This window comes from Rattus norvegicus, chromosome 5, assembly GCF_021556685.1.
Source record: "Rattus norvegicus strain SHRSP/BbbUtx chromosome 5, alternate assembly SHRSP_T2T, whole genome shotgun sequence".
Taxonomy (NCBI): Eukaryota; Metazoa; Chordata; class Mammalia; order Rodentia; family Muridae; genus Rattus; species Rattus norvegicus.
Genome location: NC_141538.1, coordinates 69,204,273 through 69,232,165, shown reverse-complemented (window position 1 = coordinate 69,232,165; position 27,893 = coordinate 69,204,273). Strand labels below are relative to the sequence as shown.

Here is a 27,893-nt window from a genome sequence, read left to right as displayed (position 1 = left end):
GAAAGCTGAATCCTGCTTTAATTGAAAGTATATGGAATATTAAAATCCTACAGAAACATTACTGAGAATCTTCTGGAAAACAGAAATCAAAGAGTCCCTCTGAGAGGATGATGACAGTAATTCATAATTCACCAACCCTCTCTGGATCTTATCCTAGACTACCTAGATCTCTTCATAATCCATTCCTGCTGCTTCTTAAGTACTAAGTCTGATTTCAGGAGGAAAAAAACAAAAAGCAAAACCATAGGAACTATCATGTTTGAAATCATTCTGGCCTTAAGAAATTAAAAAAAAAAACCTATTAATATTTGAATACTTAAAACATAAATAACTTTAGCAAGAAGTCCAACTGACCCAAAAAGTCAGTTTACTAGAAATGAGAGATAGACTTATCCTGGATATAATTTCATTAAGGCTTCGAACCTTCCAGGAGAGACTATCACAATTATACCATTTTACAACCTAAGTTTAGAAAGGTTTATTACCAAATCAAGAATTTGGGGCCCATCGATAGCTTATTTCTAAAAGTTCACTACTCCATAATAGTATATGTTCACTCTATGACATTCCCTTCTCAGTGTCAAAACCATCAACCTGACTTCTTCAGGAGGATGGGTAAATCCAAGTTTACAGGCTTTGCCCAAGAAGAAAATGCTGAAAACTCTGAAAGGACATAAAGAAAGCTGATAGGAAGACAAACACTAGTAGCTTCTAGTTCATTCTAAACCCCAAGACTTGCAGTCTTTTTCACGAATGTTCTCTGGCTACTGGCGAAGAGAACCTGGACAGTCCGGGGAGCAGGGAGCCGGCCAGCTGTCACAGAGGGAGAGGTAGAGGCCTGGTGACTGATGAGTAAGTGCTTGCCTAGCCAGTTCTCTCTCTTGACTGCACTCAGCCAATGTAGATGCGATGGAAATCATTGGCACCGAAAGCAGCGTTACACTTGGGACACTTGCGCTGGCGAGTGTCATAGCGCGTCTTCACACACTCAAAGCAGAAAACGTGAAAACACTTGGTAAGTACTGCATCCTTTTTACGCATGTTACAGCAAGGGCAGGTCAGCCGCGCCTAGAAATAGAAAAAAAAATCAGAGTCTGAGGAACTATAAATAAAGGTCATGACCCACACAGCTGTGACAAATGAGCAAATAACCAAGACCACTGCAGTGCTCAGGAAGACTGCCATTTTCCCTGAAAATAACCCTTTCTCCGCTTGACTTCACACAAGGGTCAATGTCTCTCTCAGTTCTTCAGCAGACTTCTGCCTTGGGGTAAAGGTCAGTGTCTATTTCTCACGGCATTAGTGGACCACTTCCAGCCCCAACAAACACAAACAGTTGGCGCTTCTTACCTTGTAGTCCTTTATCTCCTCCATCAGAATCTCGTCACATTTGGGCACGTTGTCTGGCTTCTTGGTTGTCTCCAGCTTTCTTCGGAGCCTAGAGATGTCTTCCTGCAGCAAGAGAGTAGACATAGCTACACACACTTCCCAGACCTGTCTTTTCTGACACAAAGAATTTCTCCAACTTGACCGTTTGTACTGTAAACCAAAGAACTTTCTGTCTTTCATGTCCAATTCTCTTTAGGGATGTAAGTACTTACAAATACCTGGTTACAGGACACTTTTGTTTTAGAAGGGACAGCCCTAATCTCATCCCCATTAGAGCTGCATCAATGAGAGCACTTTCAGGCCAATGAAGACACAGCCTGGAATCTCAGAGCAGGTTGCTTTACTTTGTGGTAACTGACGGTGAAGGTGGGCAGACCTGGATTAATTTACTGAGCTATGGGAAAGAACAAAGCTATCATGAAGAACAGGTGGCATGAGAAAAATGAGAGTGAGATTTTAACCTTCTACTCCCTTTACTACAACTTACCAGGTTACCAGGCCACCCATTTTGCCTGAATTTGTTTCCCTCCTAGGGAACATGGCCTGAAGCAGACAATGCCAGGCCCTTCCCTTCCCACAAGGCCATTAGGTGCAGCAGCTCTTGGTGTACAACACTCACCGCAGCCCTCACAAAGCACTGAGAAGGTGAATATAGTCAAAGACAACAGTGCTTGCCTGTGCGCGTTTGAAATTGAACAAGTCCTTTTCCTTGGTGACACTGTTCTCCACAATTTCATCCTGAAAATCATGGAGCTTCTTCTGAGCCAGTTCCAGCTGTGCTTTGAGGTCATCTGCAAGCTGGGCCGCCTCCATGGCCTAAGTAGAATGTACAACATTACCTTATTACCCCTTCTTCTAGAGAGGGGAGTGATGAACCTCAAACACTCAGGCAGGTGCTGGAGCCTGCCCAACCGTGTTGTTACAGAGATCAGCTTACCTTGCGTTTATTCATCTCTAAGGCTTGAGTCCTAAGACCCAGCTCCTTCTCCCCTGTGCCAATGTTACTCTGAAGCAGGTGCTCCTTCTCTTCCAGCTTTCTTACTACCTGTAACTGGGCATCTACCTGCGTAGGAGAAAATTCAGATTTTAATATAAGGAGGTAGGAAAATAAAATCAGTTATGTTCCACTTACCTATACATCCTCAAAAATTACAACATATCAGAAACATATTGCTGACTTTTCCATAAACCTTTTAAAATATATCTAAGATTACAATTACTGAAGTCTTAAATTTTTCACATAAAATAACCATGAATATTCAGTTAGGGAACCTACCAAAAAGACATGTTTCCAAACTGCCAAGAATAGAAAGTTAATCTTAGATAATCATTTTCTGTAGCTATTTAATCCTCAAAACAAGGCCTCTCCAACCAGAACATAACCCTGACTCAAACCAAACTTCACTCCATTTTTTTCAGAACAGCTAGAGATTCTAAAGTAGACTTTTTCTTAAAATTAATCCACAACATAAAATCAAACAATACCAAGAGGTTAAAAAGTAAAATCACAGACCTACTTCCGGCCTCTCACTCACAAACTCGCATTCCAATATCCAGAGGCAGTCAGGTCAAAGAAAAGCCATGTCTCTGGGGGAGTGTATGGGCGTGAAATGTATTTACCCAGACTCTAACCAACTCTTAGTCTGCAGCATTCTATCACACAAGGAAAAGCAGCCTGCCTCAGTGATCAGCCTTCATGCAGAAAGCTCCCACTTCCACAGATGGAGAACGCCATTCATCCAATTACCTGAGTCTTCAGTGTCAAAACCTGGTCAGCTAACTCTTCCTTTTCCTCTTTAAGCAACTTATGGATCTGATTAGACTTGATCCGCTCTGACATGAGCTTGAAGTTTGCATCATCCTTCTCCCGCAACTGCTGCATCAAACGGATGTTCTGCTCCTGCATGTCCTCAAAGGCCTGTCCTGTGACATCCATCTCAGACAGGAGAGCTTCTTCCTCCTAACATGAGGATCAATTAGCAAATCTGCCACTGCCAAAGGATGAGCAGAGGAAACTAGACCTTCCTTCTGATAGCCTGCATTAGTTTCATATGTCTATAATCAGAGAGTATAAAAAATTTTATTTTCTAATCAGTATATGCATCAGTTCCAGTCAGCAGAGAAAGAAGAGGTCCCTCAATAAACAATGTCTGAAACAACAGCTACTACTCAAAGTAAAATCTGCCACTCAAATTCACAGAATAAAATGAGAAGGATGGCAGACAAGGATCTCACTAACAACAAAGGATAAAAGTAATAACAGACAGCAGTAGGACTAAAGCCAGCCTGCACTGACAGTGAGTTACCCTGCAGACTTTCACTCAGTGTTGACAAAGGAGGAGTGCCCACCTGCTTGGCCACAGCCAGCTTCTTCTGCAGGTATTCGATCTGCTCTTCCACTGCCCGGATCTTCCTCAAGGCGTCCTCATCAGCCATTTTCTTATTCTCCTTCTTCTCCTTATCTTCCAGATCCTTGAGTCTTTGCCTGAGATCCTCCAACTACAGGAGGAAAAGGAATATGTAAAAACCTAAGTAGCCAAACATTTCCAAAACTCAATCATCATTATATACACATGGAAGGCCCACATAACCAAACATCAAAGCATGGTGGAACAGGAGAAATGACAAACTGAGAATGGCAGTTCAGCACACCACTTATCAGTGCATTTCATGCACCTATAGGCAGGTTTTGCCTACTACATAGCCTTCTTTGGAAGCGTTCAAACTGTCTTCTCCTTAGGGCTCAAATTGTCAAGGATAAAAATATTCCTTTTAGGACATTCATGGTGTTGCACACCTTTAATCATAACACTTACAAGGCAGAGGTAGGTGGATCCGAGAGTGTGGGGCAGCCTGGCTTCTAAGTGAATTCTAGAACAGCCAGGGCTACATAGACAAAGCCAAACAAAACAAAACAAACAAAAAGCCATTCATCTCAGGACTAATGGGATGGCTGAGTGGTCAAGAATCCTTGCTGCTCTTCTTGAAGACCTGGGTTCAGTTTCTAGCACTCACATTAAGGTATTGCACAAGCACCTCTAACCCCAGTTTTAGGGGTCCTCTCCTGGGCTCCAAGGCACCAGGTACTTCTGGCCTCCATGGATACCAGGCACACATGGGATGCAGATATACGGACAAGGAAAATATCCTTACACACAAAATAATAAAAATTAATTTAAAAATATTCCTTTCAAATGCAACCAAAGAGACTCACTCTAGTAATAATAAATACAAAGTGGTAATAATTTCTCACAATCAACTAAGGGATCAAATTTTTAAAAACCTGCTCCAAGTTCTTGTAATTCTGAGATAAGTTACTACCTTGCAAAGAATTTTGAAAGACTGTTTTCAGTCAGTGGCCCTCCTCTTTCCAAAACTTTTTAAACTTGAACATTATGTATGAAAAATACAAAGGACAACTTCACAAATGAAGATTTTCACCAGGATGACAGGTAACAGAAGGATTACCTCTGCCTTTGACTTCTTCTCGGCCGCCATTAGCTGCACTTTGTCTCTCTGCTCCTTGGGGGCAGAGCGGTACATGTCCAGGAGCAGCTTCATCTCCTTCTGGCTCTCTTGTGCTTTCCTATGACCGGAAGGTAGAGGAAAAGAACCAGAGACTGAGACAACAAAGGGCATCGGAGCAAGCACATTTGGGATGGAACACAATTTTCAACAGTCGTTTACTCTGTGTTATGAAGGAAAGCAGACACATTTTGCATAGATTACTAACAGACTTACAGAACACAGGTGGAAAGCACAGAAAAGAAAGCCAAATATATGAATCATTCCTGTCTATTTCCACAACATAAAGTAGCTGTGGCACTTAGGACACAGGCACATTCAAATGGTGCCACTCAGAAGCTGAGAGTTGGGATATACTTAGTCAAATCATTCAGATCGTTTTTACTGGGGGAAACGCGTTTACCTTTAAAAAAAAAAAATCAAACAGAAGGAAAAAAATAAACTCCTAATCCTAGAATTGACAACGGCAGTTGTAAACATCAGCTGAGCATGAACACTTCATCTCTTACTAAATTATTAAGCTTAACTACATCTGAGCTCAAGCACTTTAGGCACAGCAAACCCTTAAATTCAAGTATCACACAGTATAAAGCATAAAAACTCAGAAGAGCTAGTCTCAGCAGAGACAGTAATGGTTAAATAGGAGCAAACAGGAAAATGTGTGATGTTGGGACAAACATCCTTCCATCTAAATTCTGTAGAAGGAACCTGCCTAAGGAATTGATAGGATACAACCAAACCTGTCAACTACAAATACATTACCAGATACATTAAGATTAGAGATGTAGGATAATTTAAGGGAAAATACAAATAACATCGTAATTTACTTAAATGAAAAGCAGTAGTCAATTTCCAATAATTCCCCGGCGTGCTACTTCAATGTGCTACCTGTTCTCTTAATATGGACTTACGAGAAGTAAATGCCTAAGCAGGGGCTGCCCTGGCACCTACCCACTAAGCACCACTGCAGAACAGCCAGGCAGGCCATCAGCTACACATCCCACTCAACGCTGAGAGCACATTAACTGGACATTCGGTACATCTGAAACACTGTATAATGCGTGGGTCAGCCCTACCGTAAAGCACACACTTTGTTCCAGATCCAGGCTCTGGGTCACTACACACTCACGTACTTGAGCTCAGTCTTCAGCTGCTTGATGATCTCTGCCTCCTTCTTCCTCCCGTCATCGTGCTTCCCTTTGTCCTTATCCTTAACAGGATCTCTCTCTTTTTCCGACTCTTTCAGTTTCTGTTTCTCTCGTTCTCTCTCCTTTTCCTTTTCCCGTTCTCGTTCTCTCTCTCTTTCTTTCTCCCTCCTTTCTCGTTCTCTCTCTTCCTCATCCCGCTTAGACTTCACTTCATCCTCCTGAGAGGCCTTCAATGCTGAGGAATGAGTGGCGAGGTCCTCAGAGTCTTGCTTCAGCTCTGTGGGTTCATCCTTGGCGTCCTCAGTACTAGACTGCGACTGCAGGAGGGCACTGCCACTGCGCAGACGCGTCTAGGAGACGAAGCCAGGGAAAACGCACATCACCTCAGTGGGGCACATTGCTTCCTCACTCAGACCACCCTCCCCTTCACTGCGGCAAACAATGCTTATTCCACTGCTCCTGGTCACCTTGTTCAGGTCAGACTGTGCCTCTCTGAGTTTCCGCTTATACCTCAGGACCTCCCCCTTCAGCTGGTGGTTATGGTTCTGGAGACTGCTAATGAGGTGCCGCATCTCCCGGTTTATGGGGCCTGAAAAACAGCAGCAACAATACTGGGATCCTTAAGAAGGGCAAAGGCACAAGGAGAGAAAGCTCAGAGCACATCAGGAATTCCTAAATAGAAGGGAGGGTACTGAAAGAAATGTTCCTTCTCAAAGGATGAAAAATCAAATTGCTTGAGTGAGTTAAATCAAACACACAGGCTCAAAATCAGTAGCAGGATTCCATTCCAGGTACTACTGAGTCTTCTGAGTTTAAGTTAGCATTAACAAAGCTCAAGAACCAAATTTTATTTCAAAGGAGTTTACAACAGACAGAACACAGGGTAGGACAAGAATGACTCTACCTGCTTGTTCATTGGCCGCAAGGGTCTGCTCAAACTCTATCCTCAACATCTCATACTCCTTGCGGACCTGGGCCAAGGTATCCTCCAGCTGAATCACTTCAGTTCTCAGCTTCTTATGCAGACTAACCTCATCTCGCTGCAGATAAAGAACCAATAAAACATTCATATCGCTTGAGTCTACCTCTAAATTCAATCTGTAACAGTCTAAAAAGATAAAAACACTGCTGAGAAAAGAAGGCTTATTCTGAAAATTTCCACTACACTACCTCTACTTAAAGAACACCAGACGTGATATAGAAACATGACTTCATAACCCGGTGGAACAATGAAGAAATAAAGAAAATGGCCTCTAGCTCTGAGATTACAATTCAGTTGGAGAACCATAAACTGTCCAGGTGTAAACATAAACTAGCATCAAGTTCTTTAGCCAACATACATGAAAACTCCAGCTACTTTAAACACCACCGTAAGGAGTAAAGAAAATGGGGCTGGAGAGATGGCTCAGCGGTTCAGAGCACTGACTGCTCTCCCAGAGGTCCTGAGTTCAACCTCATGGTGGCTCACAACCATCTGTAAGGATCTGATGCCCTCTTCTGGTGTGTCTGAAGAGAGCAACAGTGTACTCACATACATTAAATAAACAAACAAACAAATAAGTCTTTTTTAAAAAGGAGTATAGAAAACATAAAAGTGAACATAAATACCAAAATAAAAGCTATACCTTCAAATAATTTGCCTACTAGATGTGCATTGAATGTCACAATGGCAGTATCTGCCTGATGTCCCCACACATATGAGTCATAGGCACAGCTTCACGAAGGCTGTCACTGCTGGAGCACATCAACAAACTTTCCATCTTTCCACCCACTTCCTTATCAGGAAGACACCACAGACAAATCAGATGCTCTGTCTCTCCATCACCACATCTTCAGACAACTACCACTGAATCATGCAGCACCTTAATAGCAGCATTCTCCCATAAGATCCATGAGGGCAAGAATTCTGTTGTCTTACACTTATGCCCACTGGATATTAACTGAGGAATGGGATATTAACTATGCATGAAAGTAGAGGCACAAAATCCATTAGTTAGGCAATCACATAGAGAAGACAATGCAGGAGAGGGAATGGCTGGCTTTGTGGGTAAGACTGCTGGCTCCCATACCCACCAGTGAAACACAGAAAAGTTCAATATTACCTCAATGAGTTCAACCTGGCGCTGGTGAGTTCCCCGGGTGCCATGAAGCAGGGTCCGAGCTTCATCCAAGTGAGCTTTCAACTGTAGACTCTCATTGTACAGGACAGAGAACTGTGACTGCATGCAGCGATATTCTGGGGTTTCCTTAACCACTTCCTCCACTGCGCTCCGCAACTCCACCTTAGGAAGGCCGGACAAAAGGCAAGCCAGAGTCAGAGCAAAGCATGTATGCCCCACAAGTCAGTCGTGGGAAAATAACTCACCAATGTGACACTCACTTGGAACCATTACTCAGAAAAATGATGAAACAGAGACTACCACTCCTGGGTAGAACTCAGTCCCTGAGTAAACCAGGCCACCCACTATTTTGACATGTGTTTAACATTGTTTCAACTCTAATCCAAAGAAGAGCTGAGTAAAACTGACCTGACCAGGACATTTGCTCTAAATCACAGATGAAGACCCCAGTAACTGTTATTCACTGTCACAGAGAAAATAATTACGACTGGTAGCAAAAATGGTCATGTTTTTCCAAAGCAACCATTTGATTTAATTTTCCAAGAATGTTTATGAAGTTTTTCCTTTTAGTGCAAATATCTTCATTATTCCTTAATCTAGAAATAAATTATAAATGATAGTCTATGAATCAAAGAAAGATGAGGAAGACTTCTAGAAGATTCTTCTTTGTTCCCCTAAGATTCTGCAAAGGACAATTCTAATAGGCAAAAATGAATACCAGTCCAGGATGCCTACAGACTTAGCACTGAGGCTGCAGGCCACACCCATCAGGCCTGAGCAGCTGTCCCCTCCCCAACTCCCCACTGCCCTCAGCTGACAAAATACCCTCCAGTTCCATTCTGCCTTACCTAAACTCTGGTAAGGCTCCAACACTGCCTCCCCCACACCCATTCTCCACAGCTATCCACCCACTCCCCAGTGCTATCCCTGCTCACTCTGCACCACCAGTTCAGCTTGGCCTTGTGGGAAGGAGTAAAAGCTCAAATGCAGGAGCATCAGCCTCTCCAACACTTCAGTTTCCTTCTGGGCCACAGCAACCATTTCCCTTAGGCCCCAGACTTGGCTACTTCAGCTGAACTCCTCCAACTCCCCCCCCTCCTCGGTCAACTTGTTCCAGCTGTTTCAGTACTGCTCCCCTCCTCCTGAAGTCACGCTCTCCAGTGTTGGCGACCAAGGGAGCTACAGTATAATTTAGTCTTATCTCCCACCTCCCTCTGTCAAGGCCCTTGCTACTTTCCCAACTCATTAACCCTTCCTGTCCTGACACTGTCTACTGCTTAAACTCAATTCTACAAGAATAATCTTCTTTAATGACAAATTTACTACATTTAGGTTTATTTTTATGCTAAAAGATCTCCAATTAAATCTTCAACTCAGACTTTAAAGGTCAAACTTAACAGGGATAAAGCTGCAAGTTCTAATCTTATAAAAAGCTGCAATAACTTTATTAAAAAGTATTGAAGAGAATTAAAACATACAATTATCAGTTACCTCATAATTTTTTTAACTTTTAAAGCTATACTTACAATCACGATTAATTACAATAGGCTTTATTCAGTCTCCTGTATATGTTCTCAAGGTTAAAATCAGGTATACTTAATAAGTACTGAATATGGCATTTAAAACGTTCAACAGAAACTTCTCCCAATAAACAGAGACTCCAGTGCTAACAAAACAATAACAACAACAACAACAACAACAACAAACTGTAAGGGCTCTCCTAAAAAAGATAGAACCCTGCACCTGGACTGTGGCGATGGTAAGCACTAGGAAAACCTGCCGCCAGGATACTGTATGAACTGTGGACACTTTTGGATTGACTACTGTATTCTGCCTTGTCAAAGAAAGGTCAATTTTCCCAAGTTCGTTCTCTACAGAAAAACTCCTCAGACCTGAGCCTAACAACCAAAGGCCTGCTACTTATGCCACAACTAAGAATTAAACGCTCTTCTTTCTGACATCTGAAGTGAATGTTCAGGCTTTTGTCCTTTCCTCAGCCTCCATCTACACACTCACCCTAGAGAATTCCCAAACTCCTCCTATTCTCCACCCACTTCTTTAGACCTTCTCCTTCCTCCCCGCCTCAAACATTTCCTTAAACTTAGAATGTTCGCCTTTCCGACCCAGAACTTCGACACTCCTGTCAAAGAGTTCTTGAAATCCTCCTCCTACTCTTCCTCTCACACACAAGAGGGCCCTTTGGCTACTTCTGCCTACATTTTTATATAGATGGAGCCCCTTCCTGTCAAGACAACTACATCAGGCTGACCCCTCCGTTATCAACATTCATCCTCACCCTCTGGTTCCTATTCACTCAAGATCACCAGCTCCCCACAAATCCCATTCCTCTTCTCACACTCAAACTATTCCTCTGCCCAAATGACTGCCAGATATCCATCACCAACTGACTGACTAAACTCATTAACTGTCCAGACATCCTCAGATATCAACACTGAACAAATCCCACACTCCCAATTATAAAACATAACTAAACCAAAGACATCTCTCCAATACACACAGACACAGACAAATTCATTCATTCATTCATTCTCTCTCTCTCCCTCTCCCTCTCCTCCTCCCTCCCTCCCTCCCTCCCTCCCTCCCTCCCTCCCTCCCTCCCTCCACTGCGTTAAGGTCAAGGTCATCATCCAACAAACTCTCCTGACTTCACTGATCATCTCCTTCGATGCCTCCCACGTTGTTCCAACCTCTCTTCAGTGTCTTCCATTAGTCGCATGCCCTCTCACCACTGACACCCCAGCTAGTCACCAAAGCTCATTCCCTTATTTGGCCACATCTTCCTCCTAAGGCTGACTGCCATGGCCCAGCTATCAAAATACTGAAGTCCAGAAATCAAAAGCCCACTTTGGCTCACCTAACTAACATGCGCAGTTAAAATTAAAACCTCATCTTAACACGGGGTCTCCCTGTTTACCTTTGTAAATTGTCATTTTTCTACGTCCCAAGATCTCCTCTCTATCCAGAGGCAGTTCTTTGCTCTCTGGAACAAATACCACTATTCCTTCTTCCTTGTTCTCTTCCCCCTCTCCCTTGCCCTCTATCTCCTGTCTTTGTCCCTTACTCTTTGCCCTTTGTCCCTCTGAGGCAAATAAATCTCCTTTCTGTTGAGAACTCGGTCTCCAGCCAGTATGTTTCCTTTTGAGTCTATTCTCTGCTTCTATGAGATCCACTTTCTTAGCATCTGTATGTTTCAAGCACTATTTGTCTATCTCTCCCTGCCTTATTTCACTTAGTATAATATCCCTCAGGTATATCAATGCTGCCGCAAATGACTAACTTTCCTTTTTCAAAGCTGAATAATATCCACTCTATCTACACAGTGTTGTTATACACTGATCTTTGGTTAAATTTACTATTTTTACTGCTATATAAAATGAGACCGCTTCCATTGAGTCTGTTGGTGATTTTACATTCTTCAACCTTATCGAACTCGTTTCTAGTTCTCTCAGGGACCCCTACATGTAGGATCATGGCACCTGCAAACAGAGACAACTTTACTCCTCCCTCTCCAATCATTCTAATCTGGAGCCCTTTTCTTACCTATGCCCATTTCTTCTGACTGAGCTTCTGTATGATACTGACAACAAAGGCAAGAGTAAACATCCTAAATCTTGCAACTCTTTACCAGGCATGTTAGCAGTAGGCAGGTCACAAATGGCCTTTGCTGTGTTAAGGTACAATTTTCTATACCTAACTTGTTGACCTTTATCATGGAAGAGGCTAAATTTGGCCAAATTTTTCTTGTTCTTCATAAAGTATGCAGGTTCACAGGCTGATGAACAAATCATTTGTCCTTCAGAGCTCTGTCTCCTACCTTCAACTTTTCATTCTGTGTAGTGACCTCTTCAAAGTCTTGACGAAGTTTCTCTAGCTCACAATGTCGGTTCTGAGCCAACTCTTTGTTCTCCTCAAGCTCAGCATTCATTTCCTCAAACTAGAAAGGATCAGGAAAGCATCAGATGAGAATGAAGGTCATCCCACTTCATGCTTCCCACATTCTGTTCTACTCTTGCAAATGCCACTGTGTTACCTGGGAACCAATGCAGACCCGAGGCACAAGGCCTGTCCCCAGTCAAACACCATGTCCCAGGTGGGGCAGACGTACCTTCCGGGCATTGATGGTGATTGTGCCTCCATAGAGACTGCTCCCTGCTCCGTACACTTTATAGCCTTTTGAGTTCACCTACAGAGAAGACAATGACTCTTTAGTGAGAGGCTGGAAGACTTCAGTTGTAAGACCAGAGTCATTCAAAGGATGTTTCTTCCTCAAATAACAGCATCTGGCTGATCCTTTCTGAGAAGGAAGCTTTTATTTGTAGTGGATGTTAGTAACTACAAGCATACAACCAGTTAAACAGCTGAAGTACTAGGAACAAGTGACAACCAAGTGTTCAGCCAAAAATGGGAGAACATGAGCACGCACGCACGCATGCACACACACACGCACGCACTCACGCGTGTGAGAAGACTGTTAAGGGCTAGAAGGTGGGAGCATTAACAACAGTGTCTCCTGGATATGGCACAGTGGCTGTGCTTATGAACTCACAGCAGCTATGGCTGCCTGCCCAAGATCAAATTAATCAACAGACTAGCATGGAAAGGGGAAGAGTTTACCTCCCCCTCACTGAAGAGCCATCGGCAGTTGACAGCTGCTAAGAGGAGGAAAGTCACTTTTATCTGTGGTGTGGTCTTTGGTATGTTGCCCACTCTAAGCATATAGAAGCCCAAATGGTAGTCAGTGAATTATTTAAAAAAAAAAAAAAAAAAAGACATTAAGTTGAGGGGAACACATGGAGACATATGGAGAAGGGTTCTGGAAGAACTGCAGAGGATCAATAGGATTAAGATACATGGTATACATTTATGTAAGTCTCAAAGACAGAAAGAATATGCTAGTGGGCGTGGCGGAGAGGCTGGAGAATGATAGCTAAGCAGGTAAAAACACTTGCTGCTCTTGCAGGAGCCCAGCTGGAAGCTCCCTGCACGCATGCTTAGCTACCCGACCCTATGTAACTGTAGCTCCAGGGGAGCTAATGCCCTCTTCTGGCCACATTCTGCACACACAATGGCATATATTCCCTCCCTCATACACACATACACATTAATTAAAACTGCATTTGTAAGTCATTTTAAAAGCCTATATAAATAGCACTGACCCGCTCTAGGACTTCAGCCAAATGCCGGTTGAGCCGCTGTTCTCTTTTTCGAATTTTGTCAATATCCCACTGCAGGTCATCAATCATGGACTCCAAGACGGACACTCGTGACTCTGCTGTCTCTACTTTACCCTGCAGCTTACAGAACTACATCCCGAAGACAAGCATTCAGAAATATAACAAAAGAATAGAGTCAAGAGTTCCAACTTCCATAAAATTAGTCCTTACTCATATACAATTAGAGAAAAAAATTCAACAGCCAAATTTAAAAATAAAAGTTCTTAGAGTGCTATAATAATGAAAACAAGCAATTGCTAAGAACTTTCACAAGGACAATACCAGTTAAGATTTAATAATCTTTCTATCTTTGAAAAGTACCATTTCCCTAGATAGACCACGATCCTTCAGATAATGAAGATTTTCTTTTAGAAAGAAAACATCCTTTATCAAATACTTTAGAAAGTAATAATTTAAAACAGAAATATCTCTTACCACCAACTTTCTCTAGCTACATATCCAGAAATGATAATCTTTATAGAACAAGAAAAAACTTCTTCTGTATTTAGGCTGAGTCTTGAGCAGTTTACAATCAGGTTGTGTGCATGTGTGCATATGTGCGTACACACACCATAGCTTGTATATGGACATGAACAGAGAACTTCAGGCATCAGTCCTTGACTTCCATCTTGTTTGAGCCAGAATTTTAAGTCAGGCCCTCAAACTTCCAAGTATGTCCAGTCCTTGCCTCTTATCTCGTCTTAGGGAGTGGAGTTCTGGGATTACAAATCAATACTACTGCACTGAGCTTTAGGTAGGTTATGGGGATCTCAACTACGTGGCCAGTGCTGTGTCCACTGAGCCTGCTCGGCAGCCCTGTCCGGTTGAGGAGCTGTCAACCAGCTACTGCTGCATAGCATCCTAATTATGGAACTGCCCCATGTTCCCACTACTCTGTACAAACCTTTCCGCTTACTGTTTTCCCTCTGACAATCTTCCCATTAAGAGATGGATCTGTTCCTCCTCTTGCTCCTGGACAACTTTAGTGCCAAAAACATTAATAGTGTGTAACTCTGAGGCTATGCTAAAAAGATCAGGCAGGATGTGCTTTGTTTCCTAGAACACTCAATGTGGTTCAGCTGACATGTTAAGAAACGTGCAGGACCTCCAGCTGGCCACCGACCGCCTCCCAGCTGACATCCAGCATCAAGAACCAGCCATGAGAGATGAGGGGCTGGGTGAGAGGGAACTGGGAGGAGAGAGCGGAGCTGAGATCAGAGTAAAGTGAATTAAAAAATAAGCTAATGAAAGAGAATAAATTGTTGCATGAAGAAGCTGCCCTGTATTTGGTGCCATTAAATTAAATCCTATTCTGATGTAAAAAAAAAAAAAAAAAAAAAGAAAAAAAGAAAAAGAAAAAAGAAAAGAAGAAGAATTAGAAGAAGGAAAGGAAAGGAAAGAGCAATGCGAGCCATGGGTTCTACACACGAGCCCAGAGAGCAAAAGGAGAGAGGCCCTTGCTTACCGTTGCTGAGAGTTGCGAAAGGCCAGCAGGAGACATTTCTATCTTGATAACACCTAGTTAGTGCCCTAAAATATGACACTCCCACCATTGTAAATGCTCCCTAACTCTAACTGCTCTCAAAGTCCATGAGCATCCAAGCAAACCTAACAGCAGAGCTCAGGAAGCAGTGCAGGGAAAACACGGCTCTGAGATTAAACAAACTCATCAGCAAACCATATTTTCTAATCACCTGCTCTCGACTGCACACTAATTCACTTTCCTCAGCAGTAAAATGGAAGGAGTTGTGCCCTTAGTAGTAATATTCATGTAGTGCTTATCACTGGGTACCGAGTGACTACGTGATGATGTGTAAGTGACCAATCAACATGAAGTCTGGTAGCCAAACCAAAGTAGGTCAAGCTTCAGCAGATAAGAAAATAATCTGAAACATTCCAGGGATCATCCAAAGCTTTGTCACTTTCTCATAAGCACTTTAGTAGACAGATACCTAATTCTGACATGGGATAGTCATGGCACTCTCTGTGGTCTAGTCTGGAGTGAAAACTCACATTCCTCAAGTTCCTATGGCTTCATCAATGCAGGAGCCTCCTCCCCGCACTCTGCTGAACTCTCACTTAGCTATTCACTCGGTACCACTGTTCACAGCCTATTACATTTAGAGCAGGGATCATTTAGGATTTAAATTGTGTTGTGGCATTTCTTCACAATGATGAGGATCCTGACCTATCTATTAAACAGAGGCACAAAAAGAAATATTAAGTTGTTTTCTTCCTTTAACCTTTCCATGGACGCTGAGTTGACTGTGACTGCCCTACACTCTCTTCAATATAAGTATGTCTTTTAAAACAAAGTTCTCAAAGTTCTCACAATTCTGACGTGGTGTCGTCAGCCAGAGCTACTAAGTATGAATGGCTGTTAGTCCTTTCAGGTCAAATACCTCCTGAGACATGGTGTGATGCTTCTCCTGAAGGAGATCTGTCAGTTCCTGGAGCCTCACATTCTCTTGCGCAAGGAAGGAGTTCAGCTCCTGTACTGCTTCCTCCATTATCAGGTTATCTGAGGAAGAAGAGCTGCACTTTAGTTTAGTATCAATAGTCTTCAGTTTCACAATCATCGATTGCATCAAAGCATCAACCTGCCAGCTCACCCCACTGTCCTCAGAATGTCAGAAAGTAACCTAGTGTGTTATCTCACAGGACACAGAAGTACTCTGGTTAGGTGACAGTAATTGGTTACATAGATGAGTCAACCTGCAACCATCACCTATTCTCATCTCTGTTAAGACAAATGCCTTGAGCAAATAAATGAAGGCCATATGATTTTATTCATACACAACTATCACTACCAAAAATAGACACTTTAGAATTTACAACAGACAAGATTTCTAACCAGTGTCAAAACTAAAGCAATACAATTTTACTTTAAGGTAATCACAAATTCCTTTTTTTTTTTTTTCCTTTTCTATTTTTTGGAGCTGGGGACCGAACCCAGGGCCTTGCGCTTGCTAGGCAAGCACTCTACCACTGAGCTAAATCCCCAACCCCACAAATTCCTATTCTTAACTAATAGAAACATGAAGCATCTCTCTACTGTGGTGGAGAGACAGGAAGCATAATTTCTATCTTCAAATAATCACATATAAAAATCCTGAAGCACAAAGAACACAGAACTCGCTTATGATAAATACAACTCTGAAGCTCAAAATCAAAAATGTACATAATATTTACAAATGTATAAGTTACATCTTTAGAATTCATTATGTTGAATACAGGTATCTAAAATAGTCCTAACAATTACAGCTCAATCTAGGTGATATAAATGGAACCAATTAGTCTCCAGACACACATTATCCTTTAGAGTTTCCAGGGAAAAGTGGTCCCACATACTGGTCATTACTGCTCTCAGAAACCACATACAATACATCAGTCCAGTCTTGGGTTCCCAGTTTCCATGTAGGATTGCCCCCCTGAATCACTTGTCAGACTTTTAAGATAGGCAATTCCATAGCCATGGCAAAATAAATACATAAATAAACGCTGACTATGAGTCAACCTGAGTTAAAATCTAGTGCCTAAATTTTTGTTCTTTTAATATTCTAAGTTCTGAAGGTAGGCCCTAAAATTCAATTAAAACCTAGTGAATATTCAGTAAATTAATAAGTAAGCCATAAATCTAAATAAGAACCAAACCCGTGGGTGAAAATAAACTTCCAAAAAGTCAATACTCAGTATTATAATTCATCATATATGTATTTTACCTTTTTATCAACACGATTTCCTCTGGGTCACAAGCAGCTTAGCTATTTAGATTTTATAATAAATTTTTTTAACTTAAACTTGATCTTAAAACACCCTCTAAGAAATAATTTTTGTCTCTGTGTGTGCATGGGTCTGTCCTGTGTGTACAGGCATGTGAATCTGGAGATCAGAGGATAACCCACAAGAATTGGTTGTCTCCTGCCATCTTGTGGGATCCACACATTGAACTCTTGTTATCAGGTTTGTGTGCAAGAGCAATGCTGAACAATCTTGTAGACACAGAATTCCAAACAGTTCTAAGTACTGTTTTATGTATTCAGTTTAATTCCTTTACAAATACAGCAAATGACGTACTTGATATACACTTAAAACATCAAATGTAGCATGAAAATAACCTCTGCACACTGCACATTCCCCACATTAGTATGCTTTAACAATACCCTCTGAATAGTCGATTAGAACCATGGGAGACAGAAGCCTCACACAGCTTGTTTTATACTAATAGGGAGGAGTAGTCACACCCATTCCCTCTCCACTGTGGTGTCCTAATTAAAAATAAAATATAAATAAGTAAGCATATTATATGTAGCAGAGAAGAGCCTTGTTGGGGCATCAGGGGAAGGGGAAGCCCTTGGTCCTGCCAAGGTTGGACCCCCAGTGCAGGGGAATATGGGGGAGGGGGTAATAAGGGGGATGTATGGGGGGAATACCAGTATGGGGGAGAGGAGAGAATGGGGGCTTATGGACAGGAAACCGGGAAGGGGAATAACCTTTGAAATATAAGTAAAGAAATATATCTAATAGAAAATTAAAATAAATAAATAAACAAGCATATTAATTACCACACTAAATAGAAGCAATTTTTAAAAATTTCCTTAAAAATAAAATTCTAGAATAATACAGTTCTTATTTGCTTACCTAGTAAATAAAGTACATTGTATTTAATTTATTTAAGAGATTAAAACATTAAATATCTTGATGATAATCAGGAAGGCTAAAATACTACAATAGAGGTTTAGGGAGATGGCTAGTGGATAAGAGAGTGGACTGCCCTTGCAGAGAACCCCGGTTTAGTTCCCAAAAATCCATATCAGGTAGCCAACAACTCCAGATCTGGGGGACCTGATGCCTTCTTCTGACCTCATCAGTTATCTGCACTCACATGTATAATTATACACTCACATAGATATACACAATAAATCTTTTCCTAAAATATACTATAACCAGACCAGCGCTATTGCTGAAAACTTGAAATAAAGGTATTTTATCTGCATTTGAGAAAGAGATCTGCAGTCATTTTGTATACTTTCTATATCGTATGAACACAATCTCAGTACAACCAAGCTGCATCCTGAGCCTCATGGAGCTGAGTTCTTGCCTTCCCACTGCTCCCAGTCTCCTGGTTCTCTCCTCACCTCCACTGTTCAGTTTCCGGGACAAGAGATCCACTTTTTCTTGCAATTTATCATAGACGGTCACAATCTGAGACACAGCACGGCGGGAGGACTCCACGCGCTCCTGAAGCTGGGACTCCATCTCCTCACTGGAACTGCTAGCCAAAGTAGCAAGGAAAGAGAAAGCTGGCTCTTGCCCTTCCCCTGAGAACATGGGGAGAAAAAAAGCCCCCCAGATTATACATCCGGAAATAGCAAATGTTCCTTCAAATGGAGAGCCTCAAAGCAAACTTCAACTTCAAAAACCTAGTAGCTAACGCAGTCACAGAATACCTCACGAAGACACAGGGAGAGAAAAAGGAGCCCCCAAGCTTCTTTTAAAGCTAGGAATAGCAAAATCCACTGTTCTCCTCACCTGGAGAGGCTCACAGCAAAGCTCAATATCAAAACCCAGATAACCAACTTCACGACAGAACTCCTGCAAATACTTGCCTCTCTCACGGTCATCTTTGCGCTCCTGATTACTGTCAGAGTCGGGCTCAGGCTCTGGCACAACCAAGGCTTTCCTTTCTGTGAGTAGGTCTCCCAAACCCTGGTCCAGATCATAACGTTTAAGGATGATGCGGATGTTTTCATCAAACTACAGAAGAGAACATGGAGTAAACAAACAAACAAGGACACCAGCTGAGAAATTAAGAGCACTAAGGATGGTAAGGCCGATATGAAGGGGTGAAAAGACGAGGAACTACCTGGCTCCAGTACCGGTTCACGATCAACAGTGAGGCATCGTCGGTGGCCTGGCGTCGCTCCAGCTTCTCAATGTGCTCCCGAAGCTCATCTTCAATGGCCTGCCGCTGATCTAGCATTTCTGCTAGCTTACGATTTTTCGATTGCAGTGTTCGAATGTCTAATTCCTCCTACCTCATGAAACCAGAATCATTAGTCTCCACAAAAAATTAAACAAATGAGCTTTTAAATTCAATAAGTTCACATTAGTTCATTAGTTATTTTCTATAAATAAATCTCAACTGAGGCTGAGGACACAGCTCAGGTGCTAAGGGCTTGTCACACAATCATGAGCACCCAAGAGAACCTGCTTCTAAGAAAGCCAGGTATGGTGGCAAATGCTGTCACCTCAACACAGGGAAGATACAGACAGGTGGATGCCTGAGGACAGCTGGCTGGCCAGGGCAGCGTAGCCTAATATTGGTGAGGTCCAGGCCAAGTTAAGAGACCCTGTCTCAAAAAACAAGGTGGATGGCAACTGAGAAACACTGTTTGGCCTCCGTATGTACACCCACATACACAAAGAAATCTTAAAACAAATAATTAGGTAAGAAGTGGGAACAGAAGAAATGAAGGAGCAGGCGTATGATCACGACCAGAATCAGCAAGTATAGTAGGCTCTCCAGCTCGCCATCTCACTGCTCTAATAGGAATCTTCCCAAAGTAACTCGACACTGAAGCTCCACATACTGCTAGTCCACTGTCTCCTTCCTAAGCACCACTCCATTCACTCAAGATCCTGGCACTTGGGTTATCTCTGTTCTAATACCTGTCCCATTACCAGGTGATTTAAACATAGGTTTAGATGAACCATCACACACACACACACACACACACACACACACACACACAGAGAGAGAGAGAGAGAGAGAGAGAGCGAGAGAGAGAGAGAGCGCATCCAGTCTGTCAGTATTTTGGACTCTAATGCCAAATGCCTATCCCCATCACTAGGCTTCAGAGATAAATTTTATTCCAGAGTACATACTATGGAATCATCCAGAACCCTGCTCCAATCCAGCTTCCCATTTCCTGAATAAAACATGTCTCTCTGGGTATCTCATGTCCCCATAACAGAACTTTCATACTGCAATCCAGGATGTGTCTGCATTCCAGCCAGATCATACAGACCAAGACAGTCTTTGGATAAGATCCCTTGCCAGATCAGCCATGTTGATGGATTAAATTGCCTCTCTACAGCCTGGACTACAAAGAAAGATCCTGTCTCTAAAACAAAGCAAGGCAAACAGAATACTCTCATCCATCACTAATTCCCCAGGCCTTCCTATATTTAGACTCTAGCTTCTGCCCCTGGAGAAGCTGGCGGGGGGAGCAGGGGAACAGTCAGAGGAAAATATCACAAAGAAATAGCAGGTGGAAAGGCCGAAATTTATTTGTTCTGTTGTTGATTTTCTTTTTCTTAAACAAAAGTTAAAGTTTATTAAAGGGAAGCAGAATAAACTCAGATGGTGAGCAGGCTGCTTTGCAAAATGTCAACTACAAGTCTTGTTTTATGCAGAAATTGGTGAAATTGAGTTTTAAAGCAAGAACTGCTTAAAGAGACTTCTTCAAATGTGTTTTCACGTTCCTCCCAGGTGTAGTCGATAGGAGTAGTTTATTTCAGTTGTTATTCATCTGCCACTATGGAAAAACATGTATTTGCCATGGGTAACTTGTCTTGTGACTGCATACATTACTCGTGTGATTCTTCTTAATCCTCAGAATATAAAATGCCTGCTACTCTGAATAAAGTTGGTTACTGCATGAGACTTTAGTCTGCCTCGTTTTTCAGCCTTGCTCTCCTAGACTCACTCCAACTGGAGCATCAACAAACATTAAGCCACTCACCCAGGCTCTCTCTTGACTGAAAGTTGCCTTCCCATTCTGGCAGTAACTGAAACTGTATGAGAAAATCCCTGCAGTTTCCTTCCTACACTCACTGAAGCCCCAGCCTAAAGGCAGATGCTATCTGTTTTCCATTGCTATTCCCTTGCTCAAAACTCCTTAGCAGACTGGAACATTAGATCGTATCATCTGCCACTGCTGCTCGACTTACCTACAAATTGCTCAGGTCATGTCCCATCTCCAGATCTAGCATCTAGCTTACCATCACTTGCTACAGCTCTACTTCCCGATACAACCTCTCTTCACATCTTCTATCTCTCTTCAAACGCCCAAACTTTCCTCTCACATTTCACCAAAAACCCAGAAGCAATCAGAAAAGAATGCACATGCCTACTTCTTCAAACTACTGCTAATTATCAACCTCTACTTGACCCTGCACCCTCCGCCTTTCTTCTGCTGACACAGATAACTGTACCTGCTCCTGGCTAAGGCCAACTGCTTTATTGTGCAGCCTTTGTGCACTGCATTACAACTGCCCTCTCCTACTCCAGCGCATCACAGCAGTACCTGTCTCTTCTTTTTGCTTTATCATCAATGTCTTCTCTCAATGCGCTTCAACTAACAGAGAAACAGGCTTGATATCTCCAATCTTAAAATGAAATCAAAAGCTTTCCCTTGATTTCACAAAGCTAGCTGTGCCCCCCACCCCCTCACTTAAGCTCCCGCTCTATCGTCCTTGTTCTTACAGCAATCATCCAAAGCACTGTCTCTCCAGTCTCCTTATGCCCTAATGTTCTTAAGTTCACTGCAATCAGCCCCGCCACTACCTCAGCACAGCTATTCAGTCTTCAGTGAAGTACCTATTGCTAAATGCAATGTCTCCCTTCACTCCAACGAATACATTCTTCATTTGGCTTCTCCAGGCTTGATTCCACAGTTAAAGTTACTGTACCCAATGCTATATCCAATTTCTAAACTTTAATATTCAAACCAAAACAAACTGATTCGTTCTCCACAGCTCCTACACACTCCTCCTATACTCTTCCCGAGCACAGTAAGAAAAACCTTACTCCCCAATCCTTATTCACTTCACAGTATCTCTCGCTCAGGCAACTCGAATGTCCTTCTGTCTGTAGCAAATATTTCTAATGCTGTTTCGTCAGACAGCCAGGTTTGGCAGCTGGAGTGGACAGCCAGCGTTCACAACTCAAGAATCCCTTGGATTCTCATTTTTCATGTTTCCAAACCTCAGCTGGGTCATTGTAAAACCAGAAGAGGGCATCAGATCCCATTACAGACGGTTATGATCCACCATGTGGTGCTGAGAACTGAACTCAGGACATCTGGAAGAACAGTCAGTGCTCTGAACCACTGAGCCATCTCTCCAGCCCCAAGAGATTTCTTTTGACTCATGATTTTGGAGTGTTTGATCCATGGCTGCTTGGCTCTGTGGTAGATGTGTTAGAGGAGGTTCTTTACCTTCATGGCTGACAGCAAACAGACAGGCACCATGCAGGCCTCAGAATCAGACCTGGTCACCCAGGCTCCCAGCACAGCTAACATCTCCTCCCTGCCACAGTCACTCACACCAAGAGCTCCATGGTGGAGGATCTGGACACCTTCACAGACCTTCAGACTACCCATCATTAGTGACTTGGGCATCTTTTCAGTCAAGCTTACAGTTAAGACAACAGTCCCAGTGACTGGGTCATTTTGTATCCAACTATTTAACCAGCTGTGCACTGATACACGTGTGATCACATATCAACTATTTTCCTTGTACTTGGAGCCTTGGAGGAAAGTGTGAGATCCCAGTTTGCCCATGCCCATGCATGTGAACACGAACACACACACACACACACACACACACACACACACACTATTCAGGGCCAGGGATTAAACCTAAGGCCTTACCACATACCAGGCAAGTACTCTACCGCTGAGATCTACCCTCAGCCTTTGTCTAATACTTATATATTACTCTTCTTTATTAGTGTCTTCAGCACAGGGAGGAAGCAGATCCTCACCCTTGGAAACATGAGGCTGTCAGTGGATGTGGGGAGCAGGAAAACGAGAGGAACAATTCTGCTAAGTGCTTGTGATTATCTTTTTCCTCCCACAGGAGCCTCTGGGGGCTCCGTATTCAGCTCTGACTAAAGTGCAAGCTGGAATATTCACTTTGCTTTCCTTTCATCCATCCATCTATTTTCCTGTTGGTTCCACACTGGACACTAAAGGGTAAGGGCTGTAAAGCATAGCCACCAGCAAATAACACAGTCACTCCCTATGGCATACACGCCATTGCATTGGCATAAATGCACTTAGGGTGCACACTGCTAAGACAAAACCACCTTCTGGCACCAAGATGGACAGGTCATCTCCCTAAATGACACTTCATTAACAATTTATTACGTAGGATCTTGTCATGACTGAAAAATAAAATCAACTTCTCCGAACCCCGGCCTCAATATACACAAGAAACACAACTGGAAAGCATGTGCACGCTATAGTCCCTTGACCAAATTCCAAAGACAGAATCCTGTCCACATCAAAACCGCTAAGTTTCTCATGTGTAAAAGATACTACTGTTAAAAAAAAAACCACTATTTGTGTATCACATTACACAGCCCAATAACAACTAGTAGCTCACTCTTGTGAGTGCATACCGTGTTAAAAAGACAACGTTTTAACTCTTTACAGGGATCTCCTTTTTGTCTCCATCATAACCCAATGTCCCACACAGGAACTACAGATTCATCTCACAAGAAGCACAGGCACAAGGTAGTTAATACAGGATGGCTGAGAGTACCCCCTGGGCACTCGGATCTCACTCTCATTTAGCACTGGCACTCTCAAAGGCTTTGCTACAGTGCCTCTCAGAACATGGCACCACATTTTCAGTAAGGGAAAAGTGTTAACTATAACAAAGACTACTGTAGTCAGACTCTCAAAAAACCCCAGAGGCACATCCTGCAAATACAGATCAAACTTGAGTACACCTCACATTAAGAACTGGCCACCACATCAATTCACCCATTCCCCTCTTCTTTTCCAATGCTTCTCTCCTAATTCAAAAAGCTTCCATCGACTTTTACTTTCAGGAAACAACAGACAGAAGCCAAGCACACTTTCACGATATCGTTTTCTCGTACCGTTGAAGAGACACCTCCTAGTTTAATTGTTTCCACTGTGGTCCCTGAATCTTCGACAGCTGTCTTCTTCTCTGGGGGCACAGATGTGCCTGGCTCTCCAGCCGCTCTTTTATTTCCAATCCCTGACATCTTGGTATAAGATGACAGCTATTTTTTCTGAATGAAAAAAAAAAAACAGAAACAAAAATTAAAAAAAAAAAAAAAAAAACAAACCATGAACTGAATCAAGATAAGTAGGTAAGCCACAATATAGAGTACTTGTATATAAAAACTAGTAATTTTTTTTTCTGGACAACTCTGTAACCCAAATCTACTAATTCCACGGCAAAAACCACCAATCCTAAATCCAGGGACAGACACGGAAGGGAAAAAAAAAATCTGTGAGGAGTGGGATTGACAGGATTAAAGGTTTCTACATAAGATGCTAATAACAAATAAAATACGAATCAAAGAATAGAGACGCTATGAATAAATTTCAGGACTCTCACTTCCTGAGACACCAAAACAAAAAATCAAAAGGAGAATGGTTTATTTATGACAGAGATTAAGATTAAGGTATTCCAAGACTCAGGGCTGAAAGAGACGTGGGAAATATTAGTTAAGTCATGAATCCTAAACAAGTCGGTTGTCTCCAAACCTTAGTTTCCTAAACCAGGAACAACATGCTTGCTAGACTTACTGCAACGAATGGATGACATTAACTATAGAAACAATTTAGCATAATGTCAGATAAACACTGAGCACCCAGAAACGCAAGCCTTCTCTTTGCAAAGCTTTTTCAAGGCTCACTGAGCAGTTCTAGAGATGTCAGACCTAGGTGAGCACGCCAGCGCTTCCTTGGGCAGCCGGGTTGCCTTAAGAGACGAATTTGTTAACAATTCCCGTTTCTTTATTTGTTCAGTCGGGGTGCACTTTCAATATTTCCTACCTGACTGGTTCCGATGCTTAAAGGAGGAGGAATGGATGCTAGATCGCGAGAAACGCGACCATCACGAGTCTACACCCCGCCGGCTTCCAATTCAAACTCCAGGACAAGGAACCTATGGCAAGCAGCAATCTGAGTTGGATCTCGCCTGGAAAGAGAGGAAACAAGAGATGAGGAGGGAGCGCAACTTGAATGGAAAGCGCTGGCCGCAACCTCCGGCGTGGCAAGCCACAGGCCGGGAAGATGGGACCTCGCCACTCAGGGCCCAGGAGCACCGGACAACAGAGCAAACCTGGGCTCTAGCAACTCCCGCCGCGGGCGCGCAGCTTCCAGGGGTTATTTACGAAGGGCGGTGCGGGATTCAATCCCTCATTTCGGACCTGCTCCAAGAGGGATTGAGCTTCACGGAGGCGGAGGCAGGGAGAGGAAGTAGGGAAAAAGAAAAGGAAGTTGCTTCAACTTCGTCCCATACACTGCAAGAAGAGGGCGGAAGTGACATAAGAGAAGGTCGCCGGGCGGAAGTGATGTATTAGGAGGGCGCAGAGTTCTGAGAGTGCCGCCTCCTCTGTGTTGCTTGAGTGGGGCGGAGACTGATTCAGACTTCAGAGCTAACGTGACCAACCTCTTCAACGCGAAGCATTGAATGCGATTTTTGTTTGTTTGTTTGTTTGTTTTCGTTTAAAAAAAGTATTGGGCTGTGCCTTAAAAGCCCGCTATTATTACTAAAGGAAAGCGTTTTGTTTATATTCTGTGGGCGGGGCGGGAGGGGCCTGTCTGTACGCTCTCATCCAAACTGCTAATTGGTTGATGGCCCTGTCCATCTTCGAATGGCCGAAGGGATGAAAAAGTTCTGCATAAAGCTCTAGGGATTTGACTGACTTCCAGTTCTGTTTAGTTTCCTCAAGCGTGATTCCAGCAGGGCAATGGTAGCACTCTGCGTTTAATCACTGCACTCAAGAGGAAGAGGCAGGCAGATACCTATGAGTCCAAGGCCAGCCTTGTCTACAAAGCGAGTTCCAGGACAGCCAGGGCTACGCAGAGAAATCCTGTCTTGAAAATAAGTAAGTAAACAAATAAATACAACATACTACACAGAGAAGCCCTTATCTGGGAAGCCCAAAATAAATGAGACTCGGTTTAGCACTACCTACAAATTACACTCAGCCGGAGAACTTTAGTCTTTTGTAGGGTTAAAAAAGACACCTTCAGCCCATCCCATCTTCCCACTATGGATTCTCATCACAGGTTGGAAAACTACTGCTTTAGTGTTTGGGGAGGATAAGCTACTGACCAAAAGCACACGGGGCAGAGGGATAAGAATAAGTGGATTAGTCTGTAATCTCAATACCAATTTTTTAAAATGTGCGCATATGTGTTCGAGTGCCCACATGTAAACCTCAAAAGGACAATTTTGGGGGAAGGGTTGTACTTCCAGGGCTTGGGTCTCAAGGACTGAACTCAAGATGGCAAGCATCTTTAACCACTGAACCATCTTGCCAGCCCAGTACCAGGATGTTTAAAATTAATTGGGAGTTGATTTTTTTTTGTGTATTAGTAATAAACTATATCTTATTCAATTATACTAAATGCATCTTAATGATAGAAAGGCAATCGATCTGACTTGCTCATGAAAAACTGTATGGCTTCCAAAATTGTGGCAAATTACCCAATGACATCAAAGAAAGGTACAGGGATGTAAGAATGGCTGCTGTAGCAAACCATTGAAATGAGAACAGGATCCTTGTTGGAGGAATTAGAGAAAGGGTTGAAGGAGCTGAAGGGGCTTACAACCCCATAAGAACAACAATACCAACCAACCAGAGCTCCCAGGAACTAAATCACCATCTGAAGAGTACACATGGTCAGACCCATGGCTCCAGCTTCATATGTAGCAGAGGATGGCCTTGTTGGACACCAATGGGAGGAGAAGCCCTTGGTCCTGCCAAGTGTGGACCCCCAGTGTAGGGGAATGTTGGGGGGGGGCAGTAAGGTGGGGTGGATGGGGAGGGGGGACACCCTTATAGAAGGAGGGGATTGGATGGGGCTTATGGATGGGAAACTGGGAAAGGGAATAATATTTGAAATGTAAATAAAAATATCCAATAAAAGAAAGAAAGGAAGAAAGAAAGAAAAAAAGAAAGAAAGAGAGAGAGAGATAGAGAGAGAATGGCTGCTGTACCTTAAAAAACAAAAACAAAACAAAACAAGAAACAATACATGTAAGCATGATTGGAGAAAAACCTAATCCACACCAAATTTCTGGTAATAGAAAGAATTTGGTGTCCTTGCACTTGACTGATCTTTCCTGTGCTTGAGATAAGGTCAGCTGTGGAAAGCGTATTCTGTTGGTGCCTTGGACTGCAGTATCTAACCTGGCCCAGAGAAAAATTGTCTGTAAATGAACTTCACACTCCCATTTGGTGAAGCTGAGGAGCAAGAAGAATTGTTTCTATAACTTTAATTTTTTTCAAATCCTACTTTTAATGATGGTTCATAAATGCTTTAACCTTCCTTGTAGACCACTACAAAAGAAAAGATACAGGGGATGGAGGGTGAACCTGTTTAGAAAGGTTCTATGAAGCAACTCCCATCTCTGTTATCTGGAAATTAGCAGTTCAGTTCACAGGTAAGCAGGCATTGGCAGCTTAATCCACT

The 27,893-nt window shown here is 42.7% G+C and overlaps 1 protein-coding gene across 2 annotated transcripts; it reads right to left on the bottom strand.

The window, feature by feature from the left end:
* On the bottom strand, positions 1–25,664 carry Rnf20 (ring finger protein 20). Of its 2 annotated transcripts, NM_001436768.1 has the most exons (21): positions 25,531–25,664; positions 25,242–25,386; positions 24,314–24,469; positions 19,283–19,450; positions 19,026–19,173; positions 18,555–18,737; positions 15,819–15,937; positions 13,360–13,506; positions 12,309–12,386; positions 12,018–12,137; positions 8,165–8,344; positions 6,967–7,102; positions 6,530–6,651; positions 6,048–6,412; positions 4,858–4,975; positions 3,739–3,888; positions 3,137–3,349; positions 2,327–2,452; positions 2,065–2,205; positions 1,351–1,452; positions 1–1,068 (listed from the first exon to the last, which is right to left on the bottom strand). In NM_001436768.1, exons 3-21 carry the CDS (start codon positions 24,440–24,442, stop codon positions 892–894), a joined length of 2,922 nt encoding a protein of 973 aa, NP_001423697.1. In that variant the 5' UTR covers positions 24,443–24,469; positions 25,242–25,386; positions 25,531–25,664; the 3' UTR covers positions 1–891. The 2 variants fall into 2 exon arrangements, with proteins under 2 accessions (NP_001423697.1, NP_001101399.2); NM_001107929.3 differs by having other exon boundaries at positions 25,242–25,664.
* Between the last annotated feature and the right edge of the window lie 2,229 nt (positions 25,665–27,893).